This window comes from Sorex fumeus, unplaced genomic scaffold, assembly GCF_029834395.1.
Source record: "Sorex fumeus unplaced genomic scaffold, SorFum_2.1 ptg000047l, whole genome shotgun sequence".
Classification (NCBI taxonomy): Eukaryota; Metazoa; Chordata; class Mammalia; order Eulipotyphla; family Soricidae; genus Sorex; species Sorex fumeus.
The window spans coordinates 7,829,935-7,857,922 of record NW_026606104.1 but is presented as its reverse complement, the minus strand read 5'-3'; the positions used below and the strand labels follow the sequence as shown (position 1 = coordinate 7,857,922).

The window sequence follows — 27,988 nt, the reverse complement described above, 5'->3', positions numbered from 1 at the left end:
GCAAGGCAAACACACTACCTGTTATACCTTCTCTGACTCCCACTTATTTGGCTTCTGAATCCTTTGAGTTGAAAATTATTTACATTTCTAGTTGAAGAAAATGAGGCCATGAGAGTGGCCCCTGTAAAGCCATTAAAAAATACAAAACAAAACTAAATGTGGAACTTCTGTCACTTCGTTGAGTAGTCCATACTGGTGTTCCCCCCAGATGCCTGAAGTAATAAATTATTGCTGGAAAACCAAATGTGTTCAACTAATCTCTGAATCACAAGCCAGCAAATGCTTATATCCTAAATAATGTGAAAATGCAAAGTCTCATTGTTATTTAATTTTTCATAAATGAAAAGATTTGGGTCAGTGACAAGTGTCATCTCTGGTTATACTTTTTGTCAGCTAGCTTTTTCATGTTTTTTTTCAGAGTTATACTGATGGGGGCACACACTAGATAATAAACTCCTTAGGCCAAGAGTAAACTGACTTACAAAAACACTGCCTAAGTAGCCAGGATCTAAGCTAAGAGTTTCATGTTCCTATTTGGAAGAAACATTAAAACACTGATTTATGAGAGAAATTGTTTCGCCTAAGTTTAGTAACTGAGAAATAAAACTCTATACTTTGGAAAATGGGAAATTGGCACGTCTACTGAAGAAAATAAATGAAAAACGCAATATAATTAAGGTCTCCTGGAGGTACCATACATTTAACTTCTGAGATAAAAATAAAACATTCAAAGAGAATATTTCAAAGCAGCCAGTGGTGATCCAAAGTCAATGTTATCTGATGAAGTAGAGCTTCTAAGCTGATTTAAGCAGTATCTCCTTTAGCTTACAGAAATTCCAACAGACTATTAATAACCTTGCCTCAATTTTGTGGGGATTTTGGTGCACACCGATAATACTAATCCGCCTAGAAAAAGTAAAATTTGGTTGCTTAACATACTTTTCCCCTCCTCTCAAGAAACCAACGTGCAATGTATACCACGAAAAATCACCACGTGTTGGCCTGGAGCGATGGCAGGTTGCTTGCACAGGTTCGATGCCCTGCACCACACGGTCCCCTGAGCACTGCCAAGATTGATCCCTGAACGCAGAGCTAGGGGTAAGCTCTGAGCACTCCTAGGTGTGGCTCAAAAAGCAAAAGTAAAATCACCACGTGTGAACTTGGTAAAGGGGCGCCATGTCCAAGGCACGTGTCCACCAGGCTGGGTCTTGGTTCCAGTTTATGGCTTAGTCACTAGCTGTGACGGCGAGGTGACTACCTCTCTGATTTCATTCACCGTGCACGGAGAAAGTGGGTGAGGCGCACACACTGTGGGCTTTGCTCGGAATAGCGACGAGTCTGCCACCAGAGCAGTCCAGGCTCGAGGACTTTCCGCCTTCCGGGCGGCCCACCCCACCTGGTCCCATCCTCTCTCCTTTCTTCCCCTCCCAATTCGGGCTTTCTGAGGCATCGCTGCGAGACCGTGCAGGCAAAGATCCTTTGTGCAGATTCTCACGACTCCAGGGGAGGACGTCGAGGCATCAGCCGGTCGACCCAGACGAGCCAGGGCCGCCGCTCCGCCCCTGCGCCCTTGCCACGCCACCGAGTCTGGGGCCGCCGCCCCCGAACTAGCGCAGCGGCCTGGCTCTCCAGCCCCGAGACGGCCGCTCGCCGGGCTCCGAGGCGGCCCCGCATCCCACAGCGCGTGCCGGGCAGGCTGCGGGCGGAAGCTGTAGGCGGCGGGGATTGGCCGCCGGCCGACGCGGGTGGGGGAGGGCAGGGCGACGGCCACACCCGGAAGTCGGTCTGGAAGGGCGGGGAGAGCGGGGGGCGAGGCTTCCGGTCGCGCAAAGCGTGTCGGGAGTCACTTCCCGCAAACCTTTTTTCTGGCCTCTGGAGGGACCACCGTTGCCGCCGCTTCGGCTTCCGCGATCTGCGTTCGGGCTAAACCGCCACAGCGGCCGCCCCCACCGCGCTCGCCTCGCTCTTTGGCGCCGTCCACGTGCGTTTTCCCCGGCAGCCGCCCGGGTTCCAGCCGCGGCTGCGGCCGACATGTTGTGAGGCGGCGGCGCGGGTGTCTGAAGGATGGTTTGGCAGAGGCGGCGGCAGCAGCGTCTGCTGGCGGCGGCGGCGGCGGCGGCGGTCGCGGGCGTTCCGGCGCTGTAGAGCCGAAGCCGACCGGGAGTCCGCCTGGTCCCGCGGCGAGGCCGGTGTCCCTGGACCTTGTCTCTGCTCTGGCGCTTTAGGGGGCAGGTTAAGGCGACTGCAGCCGCCCCCTTCTACTCCACCCCCAAGAAAGTGCTCAAATTTCCGGACCCTTCTGCTAGCCCCTCCCCGACCTGGACCGAGAGCTCCTCGGAGCGCAAAGCCCCTCTCCTTTCCCTCCCCGACTCTCAGCCGGGGGGATCCCCGCCAGCTCCTCCCCGCCCCCTCCGTCCTCCTCGCGCCCCCTCCGCCCCCCACCCCCCCCGGTCTCTCCGCCGGCGGCCTCAGGAGAAACCTCGGCGGCGCGGCGGGCGGGCGCTGGGGGGATTCGGTGGAAGTCGGGGCGCCCGGGGGTGGGGAAGGGGACGATGGCTTCCTCGTCCGGCAACGACGACGACCTCACGATCCCCCGAGCTGCCATCAATAAGATGATCAAAGAGACGCTCCCGAACGTGCGGGTGGCCAACGACGCGCGCGAGCTGGTGGTGAACTGCTGCACCGAGTTCATCCATCTCATCTCGTCCGAGGCCAACGAGATCTGCAACAAATCGGAGAAGAAGACCATCTCGCCCGAGCACGTCATACAAGGTGGGTGCGGGGGGTCGGAGTGGGGAGGTGGGCGCCGCCGCGTCCCGGCCCCTCGTGCCTCCGACCCGCCTCTTGCGGGTCGCTGACAAAAGCCGCGCGGGCAGGGCGTCTGGGAGGGGCACGGACGGCCGGACGCGCCCCCCCCCCCCCCCCGCCCCACCGCGGTGGTCTCAGGCGGCTGCTCCAGCTCCGCTTTGCCCACGGGGCAGCCCCCCCCCCCCGGCCGGGCCGTGAGAAGTCCCGGGGGATCGTCCCCGCCCGCCCGAAGGGGAACCCGATGAGCACCGAGAGGGAGCCCTGCAAGTCTCTCCTGGAAAATTGGAGCGCCGAGAGGAGCAAGGGCGGCCGTGCACTCTGCACCCTCCTCCCCACCCGACCACTTGGTCCGCGGGGAGGCACAGAGGAATGTTGTGAACCCCGAGGAGAGAGATTCGCGCCGCAGCCCTAGTGAAGTGTTGCAAAGTTCGTAGGTGTGGAATCGAGTCGCTCTGCCCGTGCTCTGATGGTTCTGCCCTCCTCCACAAAGTTCCCAGGGCGCTTCGTTCCCCTCCCTGCCTCCCTTCCACCCGGCTGCGCGCCCTCCTCTGCCTTTTCCTCCCTTGCTCCCTTCCGAACCCCTTTTTTCTTTCTCCCCTTCCCTTCCCTCTCCCTCTTTACCCCCCTCCGCTCGTCGTCGTGTCGTCGTCCCCCCTCCCCCGCCACACGCACCTTCTTCCCTCATCCTCTTCCTCCCTCCCTTTCTTCCTTTAAATTTCTTTTATGTAGCTTGCTTTGTTCTGTGGGGATAACTTTTTAAAGCTTGGTCGAAAGAGTGTTAAGACATGGGACGTTTTTCTGCTGCCATTGCCGTTTAGATGTAGACTCTTCAGCTTTTATTGAAACTCTCAGAGGGGTTTTTATTTTCTTATCGGAAAGACAGTATTCTAGTATAGTCTTTGAGGGGATTATATTCTGATGCTTCTGTTCCATGATGGGAAGACATTTGCTGTTCATATTTTGGGAGGCACTTTTGGGGACTTCTGTTTATTCTCTTATGAAAGTTGAAAGTTTTGCCTTTTATAATTCAATTAGAGGCATAATTTCATGATTGCTTAATTTGTAGGCAGGTGGTTGTCTGCTTTTTAATTTTTATCATTTAACTTTTTTAAAGATATTTTTTCCTGTTACTTTGGTGCAGAGAGCACATCTGCTCCTCTTCACCATAGCCAACATCTTGCTATCAATACTGAATAATATTGATTCACTTTTTGTCTTTTAATGATTTGTGGAAGGTAGATTTTTAAATATATTGTTTTTTCCCATCAGTATACAAGGGGAAAAAATAAGAGGAAGCATATTTGATTTAAAGGATAACATTTTATTTTTATGTGGTGTGGCGTACTTTGGCAAGTAAAGTGAAAGCCAAGCTATTTTTCCTCTTGTGTTTTTATTTTTACATAGTGTGTGTTATTGTTGTCGTAAGTCTCTCACAAGATTATCCAACACAGATAGCTATAATTTCCTTTTACAACTCATAAAGAAGAAAAAGAATCTTTTAGCAACATTGCTTTTCTAATGAAAATTGCAAAAGATTTCAGAAAGATCTGCCTAAACATTTGTTTACATCATACAAGTGGGGATCATTCCAAAAATTTAATAACACATTACAATCTGTCTTCTTGGGTAGGGTTTATTCTTTTCTAGGATATATTTAGATTTCTGATTGACATAATGGAATAAAAGTGCAGCTGTAGCAAGTGGTATGCTAAGTAGCTCAACTTTGGAATATGCTAAATTAAATTTAATGTATAAATCAGAAAATTCTAGTGAGTCTTTTAAAAATATAATTAGAATGCTTTATTAACTTAAAAGCAGCGTATTGATCTATTATAATTTTTTTGCATTTTTTTCTTTTAGTATTGCTATGGACAGGAATCTACGTTTTAGCCTTGTAGTTCAGTGTAAAGAATTTTGCCCTGAATAGTTTTGTTTGGTTTTTCTTTTGAATAGTTTTTGAAAAAGAAATCCTTGAGACTGGAGATAGTACAATGGGTAAGCCGCTTGCCTTCCATGACTCGCCCTGGGTTTGATCCCGTCACCCCATGTTCCCCAGAGTGATCTCAGAGCAGTCAGGAGTAAGCCCTGAGCACCCTTCTTGTGTGGCCTAAGAACAAATTAGAGAAAGAAAAGAGGAAGAGAGAGAAAGCTTGTTATTTTATTTATTTATTTTGCCCTGGGAAAGGGGATGGGATGAGGGGTGGGCCAAAATGGGTGGTGCTCAGAGGACCATATTGGATGCCAGGGACTGAACTCAGGTCTACCCAGAGCAAGGCAAGCAGCCCGACCCACTATGTTATTGCCTCAGCCCTTGTTTAAAGTGTTCTGTTTTGTTTTGTTTTTATAGACTGTAAAACTAAATAAATCATGATGGGTAAGATGTTTAAATATTTTTCAGTTGATTATTTAGGAACATAGGTTATATCCAAGGGAAATTTGTAATGCACTTTTTATTTTTTATTCTGGCCCACAGCCATGGTTGCCCATGTAGACTCAGGGCTTACACTGGCTCTCTGCTTTATATCCAGTGGTGCTGGAGGGATCCAGATTGTTTATGATTGAGTTTGAGTTGTACAGTGTTCCAATACCCACCCCTTCGCCAGCACACATCTCCCACTCCCTATGTCCCCAGTTTTCCTCCTGCCCACCCTCTCAGTTCTTTGTTTTTTTTTTTTCTTTTCCTTTTTGGGTCACACCCAGGGGTTACTCAGGTTGCTCAAGGATTACTCCCTACTCTGCACTCAGGAATTACTCCTGGTGGTGCTTGGGGACCATATGGGACACTGGGAATTGAACCCAGGTCAGCCATGCAAGGCAAACGCCCTACCCATTGTACTATTGCTCCATCCCCTCAGTTATTTAACTCCAGTGATATATGTTTCAAACTAGTCCTCAAAAGTGTTGAAGCTTGAAGTTTTCAATAATGAGTTTAATGAGCTAGATTTTGCTTCCGACGTTTCACTGGTTAAATTGCCACTTTGCTTTACCGTGTAAGAGCAACATTTGAGGTATTTTATAAAATGCAAGTTAATGTTAAAGTACTTTTATTGGCCTGTAAATATATGAAAAACTATTACATAGTTAAATACATTTAAAATTTTTTAAGCTTAAAAAATAGACCTGTTATTGAAGATCAGAATTATGTAGATAGAGGTAATTCTAAACTTTAAAAAAGATGTTTTCGGGGCTGGAGCAATAGCACAGCGGGTAGGGTGTTTGCCTTGCATGCAGCCGACCCGGGTTCGATTTCCAGCATCCCATATGGTCCTCTGAGCAACGCCAGGCGTAATTCCTGAGTGCAGAGCCAGGAGTAACCCCTGAGTATCGCCGGGTATGACCCAAAAAGCAAAAAAAAAAAAAAAAAAGGTGTTTTTTCTTTGTTGCTGGTTTCTGTCAACACTTAAATCAGTTCTACCATGTTCTATTGATTATGCAAATTGGCATTGAGTTGAGAGCTGCAAGTTCTACAGTAGAAAGTCTTTAGCAAGTTTATTAACTAAAATTTTCTCATTTATGTATAAATAATAATGATTTCAACTATAATTTGTAATACTGAGAATTGGTCAGAGATAACCTTGTATGATATACAAAAATTTTTAAAAATTTATTGAATATTCGTGAGATAGACCATTACAAAGCCATTCATGATTGGGATTCAGTCATACAATGGTCCAACACCCATCCCTCCACCAGTGTACATTTCCCACCACCACCCCATTTCCCTCCCATCATCCCCCAACACCCCACTCTCCCACCTGAGCCTGCCTCTTTGGCAGGCACTTTTCTTCTTTCTCTGTCCTTTTCCTTTTTTTGCATTATGGCTTTCAGTTCAAGTACTGAAAGTATTTGTTCAAAGTGTTCGTTATTTTTATTGGAAAGGTAAAGCTGGAGTAGCTTTTTAACTGGGTGGCAGCTTTGGGGTGGGGATGTGACTTCCGAGGCTTCCAGAGGTGTGTGGTGGGGAAGGTTGCCCATTCCGACTCCAAGAAAGCCTGGAGATTTCAGTCAAATACCATGCATACTCAAGTTTTCAGCAGATTATATCTCAGTGAGGTCTGCCCTGAGACAGAAGAGTCTGGTGGAGGGCATGGCAGTGCTTTTGGATTATGGAAGCAAGTTGCTTCAGGGGTCTCTGCTTGGGCCCGCACCATGCAAACGTGCTCCCCTCCAATTTACCAGGTTTATTCAGCTTTGAGTGGGTCCAAGATTAACTACAGCTTTTGATCTCTTTTGAGACTTATTTATGGTTCTCTAAAGCAAGGCTGATAGAAGAGCTGACGTGGTGGCTTTTGATCTCTTCAAGGCTGCAATAATTTTCAAAATGATAGTGGCACTGATTAAAATAATAGAACAAGGTCAAGTGTAACCTCACATCAGTTATGTTTGTTTTTGATTTTGGGGTCATATCTGGCTCAGGGCTTATTCCTGGTGGGTTTAAGGGTCCATATGAGTGCTGGGGATTGAACCTGGGTCCTCTGCCTGCAATACAAGTGCCTTGCCTGCTGTTCTGTTGCTTTGATCCCTATCTGTGAAAGTCAAAATACAAGAATATTTTAAGAGTATTTTCTTCTATTTTAATCTCTCGCTATAAGTTTTCCACACTTAGGAGAATAATAAAGTAGTGAAATTTTGAGGATTCACTTCAGCAATTGAGTTGCTCCTAATTATGTAGAAGGATTTTTTTTTTCAATCCTAGCTCAGGGCTTCCTAGATGTAGCTCAGCTATAGAGCACTTGTCTTGCATGTGCGAGATCCTGGGTTAGATCCCTGACATGGGTGTCTCCCTCCTCAAATTGTTGTGAATTATTGGGTGTTTTGGGACCACAGCTGACAGTACTCAGGACTTAGTCCTGGCTCTGCACTCAGAGATTACTCCTGGTGGGGACTGGGGGATCATATGTGGTGCTGAGGATAGAATCCAGATCAGCTGTGTGCAGGGCAAGAACCCTACCCACTGTGCTGTCCCTCCGGCCCCAATTATGGATTATTATTTTCCCTTTATTGAGATATAGTCAACATATAGCAGTCTTTAAATATGTGTGTGTATGCAGAATGATTGCCATAGTCGAGGTATACATTCATTACCTCACCATATGCATTTGCTAAGGTTCTTAAATATTCTTGAGTTTCCATACTTAACATACTTTTATAACCAGTTGTGACATAGGAACAGCGGCCTGTGGGCCACACTTTGAGTACTTTTGTTTTAAAGCCTAAACCACAGTCTATTTTGGAAAGTAGATGTGATGTAGTTTTGAAATTAGCTGATCAGAGTGATTGCAGAGAAACTGTAATAATAGAGAAAGAATTGTATTACGTACATAATCATCTCTACCTATTTCCTACTCTCCCAAATGGATACATGATTTGCATTGTACAATTTTATGAAATTGGTTGCTTTTCAAAAGAGATATTACTATTTTTCTTAAAATTGATACTGTGTTTTGGTGTCCTTGTGCATACTATGTCTTGTTGGAAATGTGCTAGATATTGATACTAGGAAGATAAAGATGAATAATAAATTCTATCTCCACCTTCATTCTCATTGTATATTTCCAGGTGTAGTGATACCATAGAACCATAGTTTGTAAGCAAAGAAGACACTTTGGCCTGTTTCCTCCTTTTTTTTTCTTCTTTTTGGGTCACACCCAGCGATGCTCAGGGGTCACTCCTGGCTCTACATTCAGGAATTAACCCCTGGCGGTGCTCAGGGGACCATATGGGATGCTGAGAATTGAACTCGGGTGCAAGGCCCTACCTGCTGTGCTATCGCTCCAGCCCCTGCCCTGTTTCCTCTTAATGCTACTCATTACCTTTCCCTCAGCATACAAATAAGAAAATAGAATAATTTGAGACAACTGTTTTGTACAGTTTAAAGGAAAATATGCATTCATCTAAAGTACCCTGTCATACAAATTCATGTTATAAAAATATGTTGCAGGAGACTAAAATAAGAAATACTGTGTAAAATTAGAAACCTATATTAAAATTTTTGCTGGGTAGAAGTGTCTACATTTATTTTACTTAGGATGTAGAACCATACCCTAGGTTTCTGCTAGCTCTCTGCTGGGGTCACTCCTGACAGCGCGTGGGGTTGCTTCTGGCAGTGCTTAGAGGACCAGATGGTATTGGAGATTCAGTCTGTTTTGCCAAGCTTCAGCCCTTGAACTGTCTATTCCCTTCTCCTCACTCTATTGTTTGTTTAACATTTATCTTTCAGAGTGAAAAATGTGCCAAGTATTTACCTCCTCTCCCTGCAGTGTGTCATAGTCTTTTCTTTAAGATAGGTGTCTAGAAGGTAGCAGACAAAACTCTGAGGAACAAATATTGTTTTGCCTATAAAGGAAGTTAGTGGGGACGGGTATTGGGCCAAATCTCGTGTTGCTTGCGATATTCTTGGTTCTGTGCTCAAGAATAACCCCTGGCAGAGCTCAGGGAACTATATATGCCATGCTAGGGATTGAACCAGCTTGTATGCAAGGCAGCTCATCCTTACCTCCTTTGTCTGCAGTCCTGCTGATAAGATTTAAAACAATTTTTTTTTAAATTTGCTTTTTTGGTCATACTCAGCGATGCTCAGAGGAACTCTTGGCTCCGCACTCAGGAATTACTTCTGGTGGTGCTTTGGGGATCATATTTTTTTGCCCTGGGGGGGGGCTTTTTTGATTTTTTTTGAGTCACACCCAGCGATGCCCAAGGGTTACTCAGGGGACCACGTGGAATGCCAGAAATCAAACCTGGGTCAGCCGCGTGCCCGGAAAATGCCTGATCTTCTGTACTATCACTCCCACCACCACCCCCCCTTTTTTTGCTTTGACTGTGAGTAAAAAAAGTACAGAATTTAAGGACATCAAAACACATACATTGCTGAGTGTGGCCGCCAAAAAGAGAGAAACCAGACAGAAATACTCAGGAGACCTTTAGAATCTGTCTCATAAAGCCCTTTTGTGCAAATCAGAAAAAAGGCACTCCTTCCTTAAAAACCTTTCTTAATGTTTACCAGAAAAAGTGCAAAAGCTAACATACAAATCTATGATGGTTTATATTATGAATGACCATCCTTAAACTTGGTGCTGTTGTGAACTGAACAGTATGTATAATCTTAAGCCCTTGTCCTTTAAGATTCTCCTTTGTGTATTATTGGAATGATTACTACTACATGGTAACATGACAAAACTGTCTCTATGTCGAAGATACTGTATCCAACTGAGCTGTAGAGATAGCAGATAGCACAGTGGTAGGGAGTTTGCCTTGTGAGCAGCCAGCCCGGCTGAGCCGGGTTCGATTCCTCCACCCCTTTCGGAGAGCCCCACAAGCTACCGAGAGTATCACGCCCGCACGGCAAAGCCTGGCAACTTCCCCATGACGTATTCGATATGCCAAACACAGTAAAAAGTCTCAAAATGGAGACGTCACTGGGCCCGCCTGAGCAAATTAATGAACGACTGGAGGACAGTGACAGTATATCCAACTATTGATGTGTTAGCCAAATATGTTTAAAGTTTGGACTAAAATTAATGCTGCTTTTGAAATTAAATTTATGGTAACTTCTCACGCCACATATTGAGAGTACAGTAGCTTTTCAAATATTAAACATTAACCTTGGATTTACTTGTAAAGTTTTTGGAAGCAATATTTTCAACTATAGATGTCTTAAATATCTAGTAATTTATGACATTCTGAAGTTATTTCTGTATTGTGTTAATTGTTAATTGTTACTTTTACAAGTTATAAGTATGCCTATGAACTTGCATTTAAGTATGATAAAGAATATATAGCTCTACATATATTTTGGTCTTATACACTTATTAGGGCAATCCTTTTTATTTACTTTTATTCATTCATTTATTTATTTATTTTACTTCTTGGGTTGCACCAGCATTGCACAGGGGTTACTCCTTGCTCATGCACTCAGGAATTACTCCTGGTGGTGCTCTGGGGACCATATGGGATGCTGGGAATCAAACCCGGATTGGCCGAATTCAAGGCAGACGCCCTACCCACTGTGCTATTACTCTAGCCCCTAGAGTAATCCTTTTTAAAAAAATGTTAGAGGAGTCAAAAAGATAGTTACAGGAATTTGCAAAAGAGGCATTGAGTGGCAGTCATGTTTGGTCTGTGGTCTACTTTCAGCATGCATCTCCCATCCTGGGAGGATCCTCCCAACACCCTTTATTTGGTGCTCCCTTCTCCATCTGAGCTCCCTTTTCCCCTAGAATGTTTGGCTGGCCTCCAAATCATGGAGCAAAACTCCTGGTACTAATCTCGGCCACTCTTGGGTGTTAGTCTCCTATTTTGTTACTTTGTGTTCCCCAGATGAATGCAATCTTTCTATGTCTATCCCTCTCTTTCTAGAGAGAGAACAAAAGGGAATGCCCTGCCACAGAGGCAGGGTGGGGTGGGAGGATGGGGGGTGGGAGGGATACTGGGACCCGTGGTGGTGGAAAATGGGCACTGGTGGAGGGATGGGTATTTGATCATTGTATAATTGAAACCCAAGCACAAAAATTTGTAAATCTACAACTGTACCTCATGGTGTTTCACTAATAATTTTTTTTTTAAAGATAGTCACAGGGGTTAAGGTGCTTACCTTAAGGTGCTGATTTAGTTTCATCCCCCAGGCATCACCAGGAGACACCTCTGAGAACAGTCAGGAATGACCCCTAAGCACTGCTGGGTGTGACTCTTAAACCCTTGCTCCAATTAATAAAAAAAATTAAATGTAAGAGAAATAATAACATTCTAAATCAGTCATGGGAGTCATGTGCTAGTCAGTGTTAAATGCCTTAAATTTATTACTTGTTGATTCCTACAACCCTCTTTTTAAATTAAATCACAATGAATTAAAACATTACTAAGTTATTTAGGTATGATGTTCCAATACCAATCCCTTTACCATTGTCTACTTTCCCCTGCCAATGTCTCCACTTACCTTCCTACCCACTAGCCTGCCTCAATGGTAGATACTTTATACCTCCTTTCAGCATTCCATTCTTCTCCAGAGTGACCACTTCCCTCCACCAATGTTTTATTTTACCCTTCCCTAACCTTTCTCTTCCTCCTCCCCCTCTCCCCACACCATTAGTGGCAAACTTCCTATTAGAAATCAGTTTTCATGCTCTTTGTTTCTGTAGCCTTTGGGCATTTCTTATTCTGTGATTTCTTTGATATAATAATATTAATAATATTAATAATTAATTAATAATATAATATAATTCCTATGATATAATCTCACATATGAGAGAGATCATTCTATATCTATCCGTCTCCATATGACTAACTTCATGATATTTTCTCGATATATGGGAGCAAAATCTCAATAGGAAAAGCAAAATAATGAATATTTAATTTTGCTCTTTCTTTGGGCAGGCATCTGTTCCAAGCTCTATTCTCATTTTTTCTTCATAGCAGCCTAATCATAGAAGATGTGTTTTAAATATTATTCTTGTTTTAGATAAAGAAATTTAATGTCACACAGCTCACATAGCAAATAAGAGTCAGAGCTGGGGGGGTTAATTCCTGACAACCTTAGTTCCTTATAGGTATTATCACTATACAGCTTCTGATTGTAGGAGGATTTGAAAGAATATGCTTTTCTCACTTTAGAAATGTAAAGGTAGATATTAAACTACATGTTCAAGGTGATATAAATGCATTTGTAACCAAGTTTCAAATTACACATTTATCTGATTGTAGATTTGGGGAGTGGGGGATTGCTACAGTCTGGGAGGATCAGACAGGTTTAACTTGAAGATGGAGTTTGATCTGACCTTGAATATATTATCCTCAGCATGAATGTGGGAAACTGGTACCTGTTGGAAAACATTGAGCAATCAGATATAAAGACTTGAATTGTATAAGCAAAGCTGGAAAGGCTAGATACTAGAGGACCTTGGAATAGGACTAAGGAAAGCAATTTTCTTTTGATTTTGGTGATGAACTATATTTGCATGTTTTTTGTTTGCATTGTTTATTTGACATTGTCTCCAGTCAGTAATGAGTATAGTATTATAACTGTGCCTTCAAAAAGAAAAACCGGGGAGTGATAGTAAAGCAGGTAAGGCACTTGCTTTGTAGGAGACGAACCCAGGTACAGTCCCCCAGCATCACATGGTTCCCCTACCCCCTCCATAAATAATCTCTGAGCAAGAAGTCAGGAATAAGCTTTTGGGTAGGAGGAGAAGGGGCAGAGGGAAAGGGAGAGGGGAGAATTTGAAGTGCAAAAATATAATAGTGGGGGTGCTAGAGTGATAGTATAGTGAGTAAGGCTCTTGCCTTGTAGACGGCTTACCTGGGTTTGATCCCCTGCATCCTATATATATCCTCCCCGCCCCCATCCCCAGAACCACCAGGAGTAACCCCTGAGCATGCCAGGTATGGCCCCTCCCCCCCAAAAAAAAGAGCTATAATGATGCCATTCTGAAACTGTGGAAGGATTAGGTAGATTGTTTTCTTAAAAGTAATAGTACTGGGGGCTGGAGTGATAGCACAGCAGATAGGGCGTTTGCATTGCACTCGGCCAACCCGTGTTTGATTCCCAGCACCCCATGTAGTCCCCTAAGCACTGCCAGGAGTAATTCCTGAGTGCAAAGCCAGGAGTAACCCCTGTGCATAGCCGGGTGTGACCCAAAAGGAAAAAAAAAAGTAATAGTACTGATGCCTTTGGAAATCTTTATGTTCAGAGGTTGATGAAAAGAGCTGAATATTTGAAATAAAGTTGTAAATTATTCAAAATCTTACCCATACCTTACATGAGATTTGTTTGGGTTTATATGGTATTCTCCCTGAGGAGGATATCCCTGGGGTGCGAATTCAGACCATAGGTTACTCCATTTCATCATAATTAATTGGCGAAAGACTTTAAGAACCAATAAACGGAATTAAAATGATTTATTGTGGCTTTTTGCCACCAATATTTTATTACTGACTTAGAAAACAAAGTATAGTTTTGGAATATTAGCTAACATATAGAAAATTTTAAAATAAGTGTCAGATAATACAGTAAGTGGGACTCACCTTGTGTTCTGCCAGTCTGGATTCCATCCCTGGCAGCACATATGCTACCATGAAGAAGGGAAGTGGGAAGAAAGAGAGAGACTTGGGTTACATGGAAAGCAATAGGAACACAATTTAGACCATGAAATATTTTATAGAGCTTTTCTTAAGATGAAAAAAATTAACTATTTTGTTAGCTTCTATCCTTACAGTCTTTTTCTTTTTACTTTCTTGCAGTACTACTATAAATGCTTTTATTATTCTTCCTCTGTAAAGTTTTGTTTTTAATAGAAACTTGTGAGTAAAAATAAATACTGATTCTTGTAAGTTTTTTTTTGCCAGCATATTTTTCTTTTTTTGATTTTGGTGCCAGACCCTCTGGTACTCAGAGAAGGTTTGCAGTAGTGAGAATAGTGAGAATTGAACCTGTCTCAAATGTGCAAAACATGTATTCAACCCATTAAGCTATCTCTCAGCCTCTCATCAGTCTTTCTGTTTATTTTTGTTTTGGAGAAACACCCAACAGTGCCCAGGGAGTACTCCTAGCAGGGTTCGGGGGACCATATGGGGTGCAAGGGATTGAACCTGGGTTGACCACATGCAAGGCAAGTAACTTATCCACTGTATTAATAGTCTCTTGATCCCCTCCCCAATATTTTTAAGCTTGGTTTTATAATTCTCTTTGATTTAAAAAAATTTTACTTAGTAAAGTGGACAAAAGAACTTACCTTTTTTTTTTTTTTAATTTTTATTAGTGAAACACCATGAGGTACACTTGTAGACTTACAAATTTTTGTGCTTGGCCTAGGTTTCAATTATGCAATGATCAAGTATCCATCCCTCCACCAGTGCCCATTTTTCACCACCACTGATCCCAGTATCCCTCCCACCCCCCATTCCCCCCAGCCCACCCTGCCTCTGTGTTCTTTTTATTTTTTTTTTCTTTTTGTTCTCTCTCTCCTTTTGGGTGTTGTGGTTTGCAAAAGAGGCATTGAGTGGCAATCATGTTCTGTCTATAGTCTACTTTCAGCATACATCTCCCATCCTGGGAGGATCCTCCCAACACCCTTTATTTGGTGCTCCCTTCTCTATCTGAGCTGCCTTTTCCCCTAGCATGTACGACTGGCCTCCAAGCCATGGAGTGAACCTCCTGGTACTTACCTCGGCTATTCTTGGGTGTTAGTCTCCTATTTTGTTACTTTATGAATATGAAGAACTTAATCTGTTCTTTTTTTTTTTTCTCTTAATATTTGTGCCATACCTGACAATGCTCAGAGGTTATTTCTGACTCTGCACTCAGGAACTACTGCTGGCAGTACTCAGGGGACTATATAGGATGCCAGGCAACAAAACCAGGTCTGCCATGTGCAAGGAAAGAGCTCTACCTGTTGTACTCTCTCGTCAGCACCTTACCTGTTTTTCGTATCCTTTCCTGTTGAAACTTGGAGCTTGTATTATGAGCTTCTTCCAAGTCAGAAGGCATGGATGTTACTAATAAGTACATTACAAATAATTGCTTATGTATTCTGATGTTGAAATTGACTATGAAGGGTATAGGAAAAAATGTTTTCTTACTAGAACCACATGTTGTTAGAATGAAACTTTCTCTCCCTCACAGGAAATTCTTCTGTTTTTAAAATGTTTTTCTGAGAGAAAAGGAAAAATGAATCCTATGCTTTGAAAAGTTCCTTAAGTTCTAACTAGTTTGCAAGCTATAAGTATTGTGTCTTAGCCATTTAGATATTACCAACTCTGAAGTAGGTAAAATTATTTGAAAGCAATCTCCAAGCACTTTATATTTTATATGTAAGAGAAAAGTTAATGTTTTATTAATCTTGAATGGTTTCATATTTTCATCTCTCTAGCACTAGAAAGTTTGGGCTTTGGCTCCTACATCAGTGAAGTAAAAGAAGTTTTACAAGAATGCAAGACGGTAGCATTAAAAAGAAGAAAGGCAAGTTCTCGTTTGGAAAACCTTGGCATTCCTGAGGAAGAGTTATTGAGACAACAACAGGAATTATTTGCAAAAGTAAGTAATGCATTTAAATTATTTTCATTTGAGTTCTACTTTGTTTCCTAGCAGAAATTATATGGCTGCTGAAAATGTTTCCTAAATTAACATATGTACCTACCCAGACGATTTTTCTTTCTATGGTTGATTGAATCATCAGTCTGATGTTAAATTGGGTCAGTTTGAATCTGGCTGGCTTTTAATTTTTTTTAATTAAAAAAAATCTGTTTGTTTTTTGACCATACCTGGCTCTGTGCCCAGGGATCACGCCTGGTAGGCTCAAGGGACCATATGTGGTATCAGAGATCAAATCCAAGTCATCCAGGTTGCTCCTGGCATCCTGTGGGTCCATATGGTACTAGGAATAGAACCTGGGCCTTCTATATGCGAAGAACATTCTCTGATTGTTGAGCTATCTCTCTCCCTCTCCCCACTGCCTTTTTTCCCCCTCTTCTCGTTTTTTTCCCAAAGTTTCATTTTTCTTTTTCTCTCCTTCTGTTATTTTGGTGTGATGCTTGCACACATAGATATTGTGCTCATCAGTGGTTACTCGCTTTTATTGTGTTGTGTGCTCACACTTTGTTGTGGTAAGCCAGAGATCACTTATTGTTTTGGTGCTAGAGGTCACAGATGGCAGTGAGTTTGGGATCTGCACTAGGCATTGATGGTAGTACCTGTGTTTGAACTTGTGGCCTCAGGCCTGCCAAGGCAGGTCTTCACCACATCTCCAGGCCCAATACATGATAAAACCTTTTTATTCTTTTAAAGATGATTGCTTTCCCCTACAATAAAGAGGCAATGCACAAGTAACCTGGGGGCCACTCTCTGTGATAGTCAGCTGTTCTGATATTTCAAGTCTAGGGCCCAAAGATACAGTGTTGCTGAGCAGATTACAGTGGTAATCTGGAGATTACCAGAGCCACCTCAGTGGTGCTCAAGATGTAAAAATCATGTTAGAGGATATGCTTAAGAATCACTGTATTCATCAGATAAAGGGTTGATGTCCAGGACATATAAAGTACTCACAAAGATCAGCAACCAAAAAAATCCCGAAACCCCATCAGAAAATGGGGAGAGGAAATGAGCAAGGAATTCTAATAGATGGCCAACAGGAATATATAAAAAAATGCTCACTATCACTTATTAGGAAAATCCAAATCAAAACAATGAGGTTCTGTATCAAAACCAGTGAGAATGGCACATATCAAAAATAATGAGAATAGTCTATGTTGGCAGAGTATGTGGTGGAAAGGAACTCTCATCCACTGCTGTTGGGAATGTTGTCTGGTTCAACCCCTATGGAAAAAAGTATGAAAGGTTTCCAGTAAATTTAACATTGAGCTGTTGTAGGACTCAGCAATTCCACTTTGGGGTATCTTTCCCCAGGGCAGGAAAACACTCATTCAAAAGGACATATGCTAACCATTATTCATTGCAGCACTCAGTACAGTAGCTAAGATTTGGAATTACGTAGATGTCCAGCAATAATTCAGTGGGTCATTAAGATGTGGTATTTATATCTGTATATGGTAGTGGATATAAATAAGTAAGTAAAGTAAAGGCCCTCCCGTTGATCGTCGATTTGCTCGAGCGGGCCCAGTAACATCTCCATTGGAGACTTTGTTGTTACTGTGTCTGGCATATCGAATACTCTTGGTATCTTGCCGGGCTCTCCGAGGTTATAAATATATACATATATATATATATACACACACACTATAGTGGATATATATATATTTATATAGATATATTTCAAATTCTCCTACAATCCACTACAAGCAAGTACCCTATCCATAGATATAGATATATAGATATACATATATATGCATACAGTGGAATACTGCACAGCTACAAGGAATGATGAAATCCTGCAATTTGCTGCAACATGGGTAAAACTTAGATTTTATCCATGTCAAATGAAGTAAATCCATGTCAAATGCCAAATAAAGTAAATCAAGAAGGAAAAGCACAGGATGATATCACTTATATATGGTAGCACTGTAGCACTGTCCTCCCGTTGTTTATCGATTTGCTCGAGCAGGCACCAGTAACGTCTCCGTTGTGAGACTTGTTACTGTTTTTGACATATTGAATACATCACAGGTAGCTTACCAGGCTTTGCTGTGCTGGTACGATACTCTCAGTAGCTTGCCAGGCTCTCCAAGAGGGGTGGAGGGATTGAACCTGGGTCGGAGAGGTTGGCCATGTGCAAGGCAAACGCCCTACCTGCTGTGATATTCAGATTAATTAGATGAAGAAATGCAAGGGTTTAAAGTAGGAATGACTAGAAATTCCTTGGTCCCAAAGTATATGGAAGAAAAGGCAAGAAATAGAGTGAAATGGAAGGAGAGAAGAAATAGATGAGAAGCAACGGGAACAGGGGCCAAGGGGATTCAGGTACATTGGTGGTGTTAAGGAATGATAGAGCTAAATATCCAAACCACAGAGTCAATAATACTGAAATCATGAGACCCAAACTTTAATAACCAAAAGTAAAAGATTCCTGTCAAGATGACAGGCTGGGGGCTGGGGTGGCAGGTAGGAGATGGAACTTGGGAACACTGATGCAGGTAAGTTGACATTCGTGGCAGGGTCAGTGATGGAACATTGTATGTCAGAACACAGATGTGAATAACTTTGTAATTCACCTTGTTTTAATAAAATAAAATTTGGGGAGAAAAATCACTGTATTCACACAAAATATTTATTCAGAAAATACTGGATGACTGCGTTGGGAATGTAATAGTGAATAGGAAAACCATCTCTCTTCTTAAATCTATTAGAGGAAAAAAGATACGTAGTGAGAGAAAAAAATAATGAGATAGAGTATAAATATAATCTAGACAAGAGTCAAGAAAAGCAAACTGAGTAGTGTTTTGGTTTTTTTTAGGGGGGAAGGGGGGTCACACCAGCGATGTTCAGGGGTTCCTCCTGGCTCTGTACTCAGGAATTACTCCTGACGGTACTTGGTGGACCAGATGGGATGCCGGGGATCAAACTCGGGTTGGTCACATACAAGGCAAAGGCCCTATCCACTCTACTATCGTTCTGGCCCCAATCTGATTAGTGTTTTAAATTATGACATAAGAATTGTCTGAAAGATGATCTGAGCAGGTGTAAAACAACTCTAAAAAGATCTCAAAACAGCATTGTTTTGGCAGGATCTAATGGGAGAGCATAGTTTTCAAGAAGAGCTTCAGATTTTTCTTCTTTGCTGATGACTAAAATTCAACTGAGAAGGACTCATAACTGTTGGAACTGTGCATTCAAATTGAGAAACAGGAGTGTGTCTCATATGGTTTCCAAAATCCTATTGTTTTTATAGCATATATATCAAATCGGTAAATTTAAACCTTCTTACCTGGATAAGTGTCTTTATTCTAGAATAAATATGGAATTGATGTATGAATGTGTTAAATTCTTATATTCTACATTTTAATATTTTACATATTTAGATTTACAGACTATATCCCATAGCACTTGGAGGCTCCTCCCACTTTGATTCCAGGAGACCCTGCAGAGCTAGGGATTAAACCTGGGTCTCCCACACACAAAACATGTGCTTTAGCCATTTGAGCTATCTTCTTGGCCCAGAAGTAACTGCAGGGCTCAGGAGATCATATGTTGTGTTGGGGATATGGAGTTATATTATAGCATTTATGTATTTTAGGTATACAACAATTGCAGTGACTGAAAAATAGCCAGATTTTGATAACGATTCTAATTGGTTTAAGATTAAACCAGTCTGTCTTTAGCCAATATGTATATGTTGTATGTTTTTTTTTAATTGTTATTTATTTTTATAATGACTTCTTTTTTTGTGTGTGTGTGTGTGTGTGTGTGTGTGTGTGTGTGTTGTGTGTTTAGGCTAGACAACAGCAAGCAGAATTGGCCCAACAGGAATGGCTTCAAATGCAGCAGGCTGCCCAACAAGCCCAGCTTGCTGCTGCCTCAGCCAGTGCATCCAACCAAGCAGGATCTTCTCAGGATGAAGAAGATGATGATGATATCTGATATTCACCAGCTGAGTTCCTATTTCCTCTATTTTTTTCCTTGCACAAGAAAACAGTGAAAGAAATGCTTATCTGTAATTTTGTATGCATCTTGGTGGACTTGCCATTGGTATTCTAGGGATGTCTGCTGTTAAGTTCATCTATTGTGTGCTGTTCATGTAAAAATGGTCTCTTTGAACTACTGAAAATTTAAGATTCAGTATAATACCAATTTTGGATTTTTAATGGTGTTTATGAAATTTTAGATAGCAGTGAATTCTTTATTTGATCAATAAACAGTGTTACAGAAAACTTCAAGTTTATAAAAATAGAAAAATTTATACAGAAACTCTAAATCTGCACTTGCATTTCCTCTACCCTTTTAACTGACCTAAGAATTGGGAATTTTAAATTACTGGGGGAGGTGGGGTATCATATGATGCAGTAGTCATTAGATTGGGTTGGCAAAAAAAGAAGAGTTTGGTTCTGAGTATCTGAATTTTTTTTGTGTTTTAAAATGAGTATAGCTTTAGAAAAATATATATGCTCAGATATACTTATTTAAAAAGTATGAGAACAAGACATTCAAAAACTAATTTGGAGTATGTTCATAGTAGTTACATAAGTTTGGTGGGTTTCTCATTTTATTTTTATTTTATGTAGAGGTGAAAACTACAGTTTTATTATGGCATAATTCATCAAGCAACATTATTTCATTTCAAAGACGGCCCAATTTTGAGGATTGTCGTGATTCTTACTGTTTCACTCCATTAATTGTTAATAGTATTACTTGCTTAGTCCACCCATGTGTTTTTGAACTTGTGAAACAATTGTTCAGGGTTCTGTTGGTTTGAACTAAGGTTTATGAATATTAAGACCTTTGCTGGAGAAAGAAATGGAAATAGTTAATAAGCATGCTTGTTAGAAAGAATTTTTGTAATTTAACTTGTAGTTGTAGTTTACTTAGTGGGGTTTTTGTTTTTGTTTTGCATTTTACATTTTCTTGACTAGATTGCCCAGAGGTCCAATGCTTCCTTTTGAAATGGCATTATTGTCTCTATCTCAATTGAGTAATAGCTTTAAAAGTGATTAGTTTTGTTTAAGAAACGTGTCATAACTGATCAGCCTCATATGAAACATAGTTTCAACTTGCTCATTAAAAGGGAGAAGCTTTAATTTGGTTCTAGTAAATAAAGTTTGATAGTGATTTTTATAGGAATCCAGTGTGTTGATGACATATTATTTTTATTTTGAAAATAGAATGGAAAAGCTACTTGCAGTAATCCAAATTCCTGTTAGTTGCCAAATCATTTAAATTTCTATATTCACCAAGCCCAAGGATAGATTGACTGCCAGAATTCCAGTTTTAATTGAGGGCTAAGTAAGTAAAGCTTATAAATACTAGATTTATTAATGATGATATTTTTCAGTTTTAGAAAAAGCAAAATATTGTCATATATTTATAAATTACACTTTTCCCATGCCATGAAAAGTTCATCTTGCTGAACATTTTCAGTTTCTATGTTTTAAGTTGAAATTGATACTGTGTTCATACAGTGAGTTTGGATAAGATAAAAGAGATTTTTTTTAAAAGTACCAAAGGTAGTCTAGTTGAAGAAATGATAAATTAATAAGTATTGGATTTTCTAATTTGTACTGTAACATCTTATACTTTCTATAGTAAGTTTATCTGTTTCTTAAGTAAATAATTTAGATATTTTTTCACACTTTTTTTTCTGATGCAGAGTTCAGGTTAATTAATATTTTACTGCATCTGATGTATTACATGTTCAAAAGCCAGTGACTTCTCATTTTGACATTCTTGTGATTTCATATGCTGTATTCTTCAAGCAATAAAATTCTGATGTTTTATAAATTGTTTTATATTTAATAATATAAACAGATTGATGGCAGATTTCTTTTATTTTCATTCTTCCTAGTTTTAGGAATCTTAAAGACTCAGAAGACATTTTGGTCATTTGTTATATAGTACCTGACATTCTTCTTTATTTTTTACCCCCTTCAGAAAATCTGGTAGTATTTATGTTTTTAGCACTTATAGTCATATGATCCAGGCAAAGAAAAGCTAATTAAGCATTGTTCTACTTTCAGCTTAAACTTTACTGTTTAAAAGTTATTTGTAATTGATCCATTGTTACAATTTTTGAAATATTTTGAAGCGAGAAACAAAATTGTTAGACTAATTGAGAAATAGTTATTGTTTAGTTAAGTATTTTCTCTATCTCCCTTAACATGTCTTTTTTAGCAGAGTATCAGACAAGTGTTGAAAAAGCACTTTTTAAGCTGCAAATGCAGAACAGTAAACAGATAAATGTTGTTTTTATTTTTTTGCTTTTTGAGTCACACCCAGCAATGCTCAGGGGTTACTTCTGGCTCTGCACTAAGGAATTACTCCTGGCGGTGCTCGGGGGACCATATGGGATGCTGGGAATCGAACCCGGGTTGACCACATGTAAGGCAAACGCCCTACCCACTGTACTATCGCCCCAGCCCCCAGATAAGTGTTTTTATAAAGTTAATTTAGATCACCAACTCTCAGATCAAGATAGCATTAAAAGGCAGAGCCCTTCATCATAACAGTATCTTTTTCTTCCTTTTTGGAAGTAACTATTCTAACTTCTAAACGCTATAGTTTAATTTTGCCTGTCTTTCAGTTTATGAAACTGCAGTCATACACAGTATACTTTTTTTGCTTATATTTCATTTGCTGAATATATGTATTTCCTAGTTCCAGTGTAACAAATTACCATAAACTTAATGACTCAAAGCAACACAAATGTATTCTCTTGCAGCCCTGAAGATTAGAACTCACAGTTTCATTGGACAAAAGTCAAGGTATTAAAGTTCCTATATTGGAAGGTTGTTATCAGATAGTCTTTTTCTTTGTCCTTTTCAGCTTCTAGGGGCCACCTGTTTTTCCTTGGATTGTGGTCCCATCCTCTATGTACAAGCCTCTGCTTTAGTCATCATATCATCTTCTGTAGAAATACCTGAGTGTGTAGAGCCCACATGGATAATTCAGGATAATCTTCCCATCTCAATATTGTTAATCACATTTTCAAAAGTCTTTTCGTAAGGTAACACTCACAAGTTCAGAGAATAGGTCCTGGATAGGTTTTGAGAGTATTCTTCTATTTATCAAAATTAGGTTCTTGCGTATTGTTGGAAGTGTTTGTAATGTATTCGTGTTCATTGCTATATAACATTCTATTTTTCATATATCCAAAATGCATTTATTATATACTTTCTGTAACATTTCTCTTTTTATTTAATATTCAAAAGGGAGGGAGCAAAAGTATTCTTGGTACTGATATGGTACTGTTGTTCACTCATTAGATTAATGCTCCTCATAGTTTAAATGTAAATTAATCATATATAACATGTTGAGTTTATAAATAGTATGTTTAGTTGTGAAAAATTCATGATTTGAATTTTAAGTGAGTTATTTTTTGTTGTAAAAGTACTTGCATACATTGATATCTCATACTCAAATGGCCATCAGGAAGGATTATCCAACTCTGTGCGTGTGTGTGTGTGTGTGTGTGTGTGTGTGTGTGTGTGTTTTGGGATGTGAGGGTGTCTTGCAAGTAGTACTCAGGCACAGAGTGCCCCCTCAGAGATTCTTGCCAGTGGGCCTGCAGTTTAGTACAGAGGCCCAAGGATGTGCTCCTTCAATCCTGTGAGCTTGGGGATTACCTTGACCACCCTAGTGATGCTCAGGAACCTAAAGAGTCACACCTAATGGTGCTCTGCACTCAGTAATTATTCCTAGTAGTGTTTAGGGGGACTATATAGGATGACTGGGATGGAATCTATATTGACCGTGCACAAGGCAAATGTCTTACCCACTGTAGTATCACTCCAGCCCCTTGGACTTTTTAAAATTGTTGTTTCTGTCCCCCAAAAGAGCACACAACTAAAGAGATGATTACATCCTCTTTTAGTTTACCCATGGCATAGCGTTTCATAGGTAGGATTGGCCAGGGTGAAAAAAATGACATAAGTTAATTTCTTCTTACTTTCCTTGACATCAGAATGTTACACTTAGCTTGTTTGCTGCACAAGAAAGACTTCTCTTTAAGATATATGCTTATTGGGGCTGGAGCAATAGCACAGTGGGTAGGGCGTTTGCCTTGCACATGGCTGACCTGGGTTCGATTCCCAGCATCCCATATGGTCCCCTGAGCACCGCCAGGAGTAATTCCTGAGTGCAGAGCCAGAAGTAACCCCTGTGCATTGCCGGGTGTGACCCAAAAAGAAAAAAATATATATGCTTACCTTAAAGATATATGCTTAAATTTTCCTTCTGAAAAATAGATAAAATAGGAAAGAGGGTCTGGAGCTATAGTACAGCAGGTATGGTGTTTGCCTTACATGCAATTGACCTAAGTTCAATCCCTGGTATCCCATATGGTCCTCTGAACACCACCCAGAGGAATTCCTGAGTTCAGAGCCAGGAGTAACCCCTGAGCATTGCTGGGTGTGACCCAAAAAAGCAAAAAAGAAAATAAGGAAGATAATTTTTGTCATCAATTTCTACTTGAAATCAAGCAAATTAGTAAAATCTTAGAAGAGGGTTTCTCAGTCTTAGCATTTATTGGCATTTTAGTTCACTCTTACTGTGAGAGGCAGTTTTATACATTGTGGAATATTTAGCAGCATCTCTGGCTTATGTCTACTAGATACAAGTATCCCTTTGTGTCATCATCCCAAATGTTTTCAGACATTGCCAAGTACTTTCTGTGAGACAAAATAATCCTTTGATGAGAGCCAGTACCTGAAACATCTAGGTTTTTCACTTTTAGGATAGAGTACCAGGAGAAAGACAATACTGAAACACCGTTGGAAGCATCATACAGTCATGGTAAAAAAATAAAAAGATATTTTAATGATATAAAGCAATAAGAACAAGTAATGGCATTTGTTATGCTATTTGTCTTTGTGATTTTTCTGAAGGTGTTCTTTCTAATGCCATTTTAATTAAATATAGACTTCAAATAGGTAAAAAATAAATAAAAAGAAACAAGATGATTTGAAGAAAATAGGCCCAATATAAAAGTGCATTTCTAATAAAGTCTAGTCTTAAATGTGGCTCTTGATGATCACTGTCATACCCAGGAGTCCCAGTACAGTTAAAAAAAGTTTTTGATTCATCCGAAGATCCTGACTATTCCCAATTTAATGTAGGTGGTTTGGAGCGATAGCACAGCAGAAGGGCGTTTGCCTTGCACGCAGCCAACATGGCCGACCCAAGTTCGATTCCTCCACCCCTCTCGGAGAGCCCGGCAAGCTACCGAGAGTATCTCAACCGCATGGCAGAGCCTGGCAAGCCACCCGTGATGTATTCGATATGCCAAACACAGTAACAACAAAGTCTCCAATGGAGATGTTACTATGCCCGCTCGAGCAAATCGATGATCAACGGGAGGACAGTGATACAGTGATACTGTTTCATCACTATACATTTATATTAATCATACGTTATTTATGCATATATATTTAACCACAATAACAATATTTAAGTAATACATTCATTGATACAGTGTATGTGTGTATTGGGTGCTTAAATATTTTTATAGTGGTTAAATATATTTTTGGGCTAGGTAGAAAGTACAATGAAAAAGGCACTTGCCTCGTATGTGGCTAGCTCAGGCTCTATCCCAGCATCCTCTATGCTACCTTGAGCACTATCAGGAGTGATCATTGAGAGCAGAGCCAGAAATAAGCCCTGAGTATGGATGGTTATGTCCTCCCCCCTAATTTTTTTTTTTTTTAGAGAAGCGGGCACATCACCTTTATTTTATTTCATTTTTATTTTTTGGGGGGGGGTCACACCTGGCGAAACACAGGGGTTACTCCTGGTTCTGCACTCAGGAATTACCCCTGCCCATGCTCAGGGGACCATATGGGATGCTGGGAATCAAACCCGGGTCGGCCGCGTGCAAGGCAAACGCCCTACATGTTGTGCTATTGCTCCAGCCCCCCCCCTAAAATTTTTAAGTATCCAATGGCATTAAATATATTGATAATCCATCATCCCTATATTCAGAACTTTTTCCTTATCCCAAACTGAAACATAATCCATTATATAATTCACTGAGGCCAGAGTGATAGTACAGTGGGTAGGATATTTGCTGAACAGATTCAACCCCCAACATCCCATGTGGTCCCTCAAGCACTTCCAGAAGTAATTCCTGAGTGCAGAGCCAGAAGAAACCTTGTGCATTGCTTGGTGTGGCTGAAGGGGCTGGAGTGATAGCACAGTGGATAAGGTGTTTGCCTTTCACGCGGACGATCTGGGTTCGATTCCTCTGCCCTTCTCAGAGAGCCCAGCAAGCTACTGAGAGTATCTCGCCCGCATGGCAAAGCCTGGCAAGCTCCCCATGATGTATTCGATATGCCAAAAACAGTAGCAAGTCTCACAATTTGTTGTGAGACATTACTGGTGCCCACTCGAGCAAATCAATGAACAACAGGAGGACAGTGCTACAGTGACAGTGCTAAACTCACCATTCTTCTCTTTCTCTAGTCCCCTGATAATCATCATTTTCTTTCTATAAATGGACTTCCTTCAGATAAGTGAAATTACATGATGTTTTTCTTTTTTGATTTTATCTGGAAATAAATGATTTTTAAAAAATTTTTATTAGTGAAACACCATGAGGTACAGTTGTAGACTTACAAGTTTTTGTGCTTGGGTTTCAGTTATACAATTATCAAGTACCCATCCCTCCACCAGTGCCCATTCTCCACCATCCCAGTATCCTCCCACCTCCCCCCCTGCCCCCGCACCCTACCCCGCCTCTGTGGCAGTCACGATCGGTCTATAGTCTACTTTCAGCATACATCTCCCATCCTGGGAGGATCCTCCCAACACCCTTTATTTGGTGCTCCCTTTTCTATCTGAGCTGCCTTTTCCCCTAGCATGTGCGGCTGGCCTCCAAGCCATGGAGTAAACCTCCTGGTACTTAATCTAGGCTATTCTTGGGTGTTAGTCTCCTATTTTGTTACTTTGTGTTCCCCAGATGAATACAATCTTTCTATGTTTGTCTCTCTCTTTCTGACTCATTTCACTTAGCATGATGCTAGGAAATAAATAATTTTTAAGACTCAATAATAGCCATTATCTGTATGCACCAAAGATTTTGTTTTGATATTCATCTTGTTTTATTATGAATAAGGGTGCTATGAACATAGGTATACAAGTAACTTTGGTTCTTAAATATTTTTTTTTGTTTTTCAGTATATAGGTTATTTATGTTAAAAACAGAAACAAGGAAAGCAGTATAATATGAATACACCTAAAAGGACAATTTATAATATAAGGCAGATATGACACAAACAAAAGAAGTCAACACTTAGGATGTGTTTTTTCACTTCTTACCAGCTCTGTTAGGTAGAAAGGTATTACCAGTATAAGATAGATTGGTAACACAGATTTAACATTAAAAATTATAAGATTATATGTAATATTTTATTTTAGGGTCTTCTCATGCATTAGGTAAGGAGAGTAGAAAGTAATATAGTCCATGGCTGTTTTCTTTTACATTTAATGTTATTTAATATATTTCAGGCTTTAGTATATTTTATATAAATAACATTTATTACTGACATGGAATTAGTAGACAAGAAGGAGTCTGGTTTAATTTGACCAGAATGTGAGACTATTAGTAGATTTAAATTAGTAGAATTAGTAGATTTAAAGGAAATTTTTCAAAAAAATTTTTTTCTGTGCAGTTTGAGAAGTTTTTTTTGTCAAGGATTGGTTGTAGAGGAAGAGAGAGAATCAGAAAGCATATGTCTAGCAATTAAGAAACTGCTGTTGAGGCTATTAGAGATTATCTGACTACTTTCTAGTGTGATATAGGAAATGTTACAGACTAAATTCAAAAGTTATCTGGTTAGACAGAGATCTTTCTAATAAGTTTATTGTGAATACAAATGATACCTTAATATTATGATATTAGTGAACTTCTAGGATCCATGGAGAAAGGATGTAAGATAGTTAAGAAATAAATACATATGGTATTTATTTCAAAATTTTATTGTTACTTTAATATATCATGCAGGAAAATCATTAGATATATATATGCAAAAATAAGATCTGTCAAGTGTGTGTATCAGAATTTGAACTCCAATCTAAGTAGTTCTTAAGGGCTAT

The 27,988-nt window shown here is 40.4% G+C and overlaps 2 protein-coding genes across 5 annotated transcripts in view; both read left to right on the top strand.

Annotated features, from left to right (window-relative positions):
• Positions 1–1,917: 1,917 nt before the first annotated feature.
• Positions 1,918–27,988, top strand: part of FNBP1L (formin binding protein 1 like) — a 164,915-nt gene continuing 138,844 nt past the window's right edge. For all 4 annotated transcript variants that reach the window (XM_056123735.1, XM_056123734.1, XM_056123733.1 and 1 more), the window contains exon 1: positions 1,918–2,033. The gene's annotated coding sequence lies outside the window, so the exon portion shown is untranslated. The remainder of the gene's footprint in view (positions 2,034–27,988) is intronic.
• On the top strand, positions 2,215–21,682 carry DR1 (down-regulator of transcription 1). Its single transcript, XM_056123736.1, has 3 exons — positions 2,215–2,772; positions 15,669–15,832; positions 19,682–21,682. The coding sequence occupies exons 1-3, from the start codon at positions 2,553–2,555 to the stop codon at positions 19,826–19,828; spliced, it is 531 nt and encodes a 176-aa protein (XP_055979711.1). The 5' UTR covers positions 2,215–2,552; the 3' UTR covers positions 19,829–21,682.